At 38.8% G+C, this 3,478-nt stretch overlaps 1 protein-coding gene across 1 annotated transcript; it reads right to left on the reverse strand.

Annotated features, from left to right (window-relative positions):
* Positions 1 to 224: 224 nt before the first annotated feature.
* hoxb13a (homeobox B13a) lies at positions 225 to 2,403 on the reverse strand. Its single transcript, XM_026998011.3, has 2 exons — positions 1,716 to 2,403; positions 225 to 1,339 (listed from the first exon to the last, which is right to left on the reverse strand). The coding sequence occupies exons 1-2, from the start codon at positions 2,380 to 2,382 to the stop codon at positions 1,092 to 1,094; spliced, it is 915 nt and encodes a 304-aa protein (XP_026853812.1). The 5' UTR covers positions 2,383 to 2,403; the 3' UTR covers positions 225 to 1,091.
* Between the last annotated feature and the right edge of the window lie 1,075 nt (positions 2,404 to 3,478).

Genomic DNA, 3,478 nt, shown 5'->3' on the forward strand with positions numbered 1-3,478 from the left:
GGTATTCATAGTTTCGTGAAAAAGAAGTCTCACTGCTTATCTGAAGAGCACGTGACTTTCAAGGTCAAGGTCAAGGGCTGATTTAGTAGGTCTGTCTACAAGCCGCGAGCTAACCCACCCAGCTAACATCAAAACGCCCTGTGCCCAGCCCCCAACGTCCCAGCCGGGAAGAGGAACACTTCTGAACCTGCATTTTGCATATTTGTGCGCAAATCTTTATTGATGGCTCCAAAAACAGCCAAGATATGTGTACACAATTAATATTTTGATTATTGACATTTGTCAGCCAAATATGTTGAAAATATTGCAAGATACAACTAAAACGTGTGACCCTTTTCAAAGATTGTCAGGAGAAATGAGTTACAAAGTAAACATTTTTTTAAGCATTAAAAAAGCTCAATCACATGGGAGGCCAATTTCTTTCCCCTTGACATGAAGATTGTACAAGCACCAATAACACCAACTGGATTGCAATTTACATGCAAAATTTACGGAACAACGCTTGCGGTTTTAGTTTATCAAATTTTAAGATTAAGAAATTAGTATGAATTTAATGTATTGAACATAATCTCACAGTTGTAAAACAAAATATATTCGTGATCGCTTGGGTTGACTCAGAAGTTGGACAGTTAAAATTCCTCTTGTAAAATGTTAGTTTGTGCTCCTGAAGTAAAAAAGTAAGATAAATCTACTTAAGCAATTCCTAAAGCCCATAAATGAGAGGTTATTTATTAAACATTTCTATATTTCATGCTGTTTTACAAGAGACAACAGTTTAGGGAATATTGACTGGCATAGTGTAATAAGCTTAATGGTATTGCAGGAACAACACCGACATGCTTAACATTTAGCCTATAAAATCCATGTAAGACACGACTAAAGGGGCTTCAATCGAATACGTTACAGATAAGCAGGGATATTTGTTCTTGTTTAAAATTAATTCTTCTTGTTTGAGTCCATCCATCGATTCCCTCGCGATGCAATCATGCAGACAAGAGAGCAAAAGGAAGTCCAGATTTTTTTAAAAATCGAATCGACATTTTTCTTCAGTCTGAAGTCTCAGAGAAAATGTCTGATTGCTCAGATCCGCACTACGGCGTACTGTTCTTAACTTTAGCAACACATTTCTTTTCCTTTACCCTCCTGTTTTGAAACCAAATTGTGATCTGCCTTTCGGACAAGTTGGTTACCGCAGAAATCTTTCTCCTCTTGTCTTTCGTGATGAATTTGTTGGCTGCATACTCTTTCTCCAGTTCTTTTAGCTGTGCTTTGGTATACGGTATCCTTTTCTTTCTTCCTCGGCGGAAAGAGCCCCCGTCATGTTGGTGGGCCACAACATCTGGAACGAATAACAAACAGAGTTATTACTGATGGGCTCGGTAGTTGTCTATCAATTACACAACTCGAGGCGCATCTTAACAATCCAACATTAATAGGATACACATTCTTCAAATCTAATTGCTTTGCCTATTTTTGCCTTCATGTGAAAGGCTAATCAAACCACAACCGAATGACTGAAAGTTTAAAACAAATGCAAGACTGATCGAGTTAACATTTTGATCGTATATTACATTGTATATATTTTACTCGACAGTATATTGAGATTAAAGCAACTAACACGTCTCTGTGGTCTGTAATAAAATATAACTATATATTGAACCGTTTAATTTGATCTGAAATCTAGTTGCATGGTGCTTAAAATAAGTTTAATATACCTGCTAATGCAGATTTCCACAAATGGCCAGCTTGGCTCTGATCTTTGGAGCAGTACATTTGTCCTCCCCATCCATTAGCCAAAGCCCAGGGTTGGTAACTGTCCATCGGCAGAAGATTGTCGTGCCGCGGTTCCCCCGTCCCTAGGGTCTGTACCACCGACACGTCCAAATAGCTGGCCATAGATTGATAAGGACTGTGATAGCCGTGGTAGAAGGCGAACTCTTTGGCCCTGCTTGGATATTCTTCAGTCGTAACTGGGGTGTCCATATATTTGTCTGCAGAGTAGCCAAGTGGACTTGGTTGAGTGCAAGACTTGACCGAACCCCGCCCCATTCTGCAAGGATAATAGCTATTGCCAAAGTAGCCATAAGGTATAGGACCGGTGGACGAGGCTTGGGGAACCGTCGCACATGGTGTGCACTGCTTGCTCGTTTCTGCTGAACTGGTAGTCGATACGTCCACGGTGGTGTAGCTGGAACCATGCACAAGGCTGGAAGGGTGACCACTCAAAGCCGAATGGGCCATCAGATTCCTGCACTGGTTGGCCGCGAAATTGCCGCTACCAACCAGACCTTCCATGTTCTTGTTTATCTCATCCAAATTGTTTTCATATACAAACATTACCGTATCCGCCCAACGAGGATTCAGTACCAGGGAGGTGGTCATATCACGCTTACCATTCGGAAGGAGAATTATCGTGCAAAGACCTGAGTGCAGAGCAGGACACACGGTTACATCTACACAGTTGCATTGACGCAATGGAGTAAAGTCTGGACTGTCGCTTATTCATTGGATGACAGACATATCACGTGATGCACAAACATTAACCCCGACAGAGGTAGCTTAGTTCACTTTGGGGTTTTTTTGCCTTGTTGATCTGTTCCAGATAAATGGAGCCGGAGGTGCGCATCAGAATCACTTCTTACACATATCTACCCTTTACGAAGCATCTAAGCATATCTAAGCATCTGTAACAGTTATTTCCTCTGTCCATTCCATTGTTTTCATGGCAGAAATCGGTGTTTTAATGGCGCAGCATCAATAAGGCAATGCCTCCTTAATAGAGCAGTTGCAAATATATATTTAAAAAAAAACCACTGTTTTCGCGCATTCTATATATATATATATATATATATATATATATATATATATATATAGTGATTAGACTGAAATTATCATGAACAAGCATATTGTAATATTTTGAAAGCATTGCCATGTAATATAATTTTGACACTTGGAAATGAATCACTGTAATTATCTGCTTGGACAGAGAGGGAAAAAGGCCTAAGCGATGGATGCTCAATTTTAGGGCCGTGTTGGATTAAAAGATAATAGGTAGTAGGTTATACAAAGACAGCATACTAAAGACTGGGCCAATCTGTTTTGTCTACATAAGCAATATGTTTTATGAAAAGTATAAGTTGATTATATGTGTATAATATTTCCCAATAATTGCTAAATCCACGTTTACATAATGAACACTTTTTTTATTGGCATCTTCATATCTATTAATTATTTATCGTTAAAAAACTCTTTTAATAAATACGGGTTTAAATAACGTATTTATTCAAAGCAAAACACCCCTAAAACAAACCTTTAAATTAAAGCTTCAGTGTGAAGCTTTATGGAAGTCCACAATTTTACAGTTCCTCCAAGATTATTTTCCGACAGTCTCCAAGGTACAGTACGCTTACTGCCCGTTTTAATATAGATTAAAACTTCATATGTATAGTAAAACATCTCACGGAATGTGAGAAGAAGC

This window comes from Electrophorus electricus, chromosome 3 (assembly GCF_041902795.1).
Source record: "Electrophorus electricus isolate QZ-2024a chromosome 3, ASM4190279v1, whole genome shotgun sequence".
Lineage (NCBI taxonomy): Eukaryota > Metazoa > Chordata > Actinopteri > Gymnotiformes > Gymnotidae > Electrophorus > Electrophorus electricus.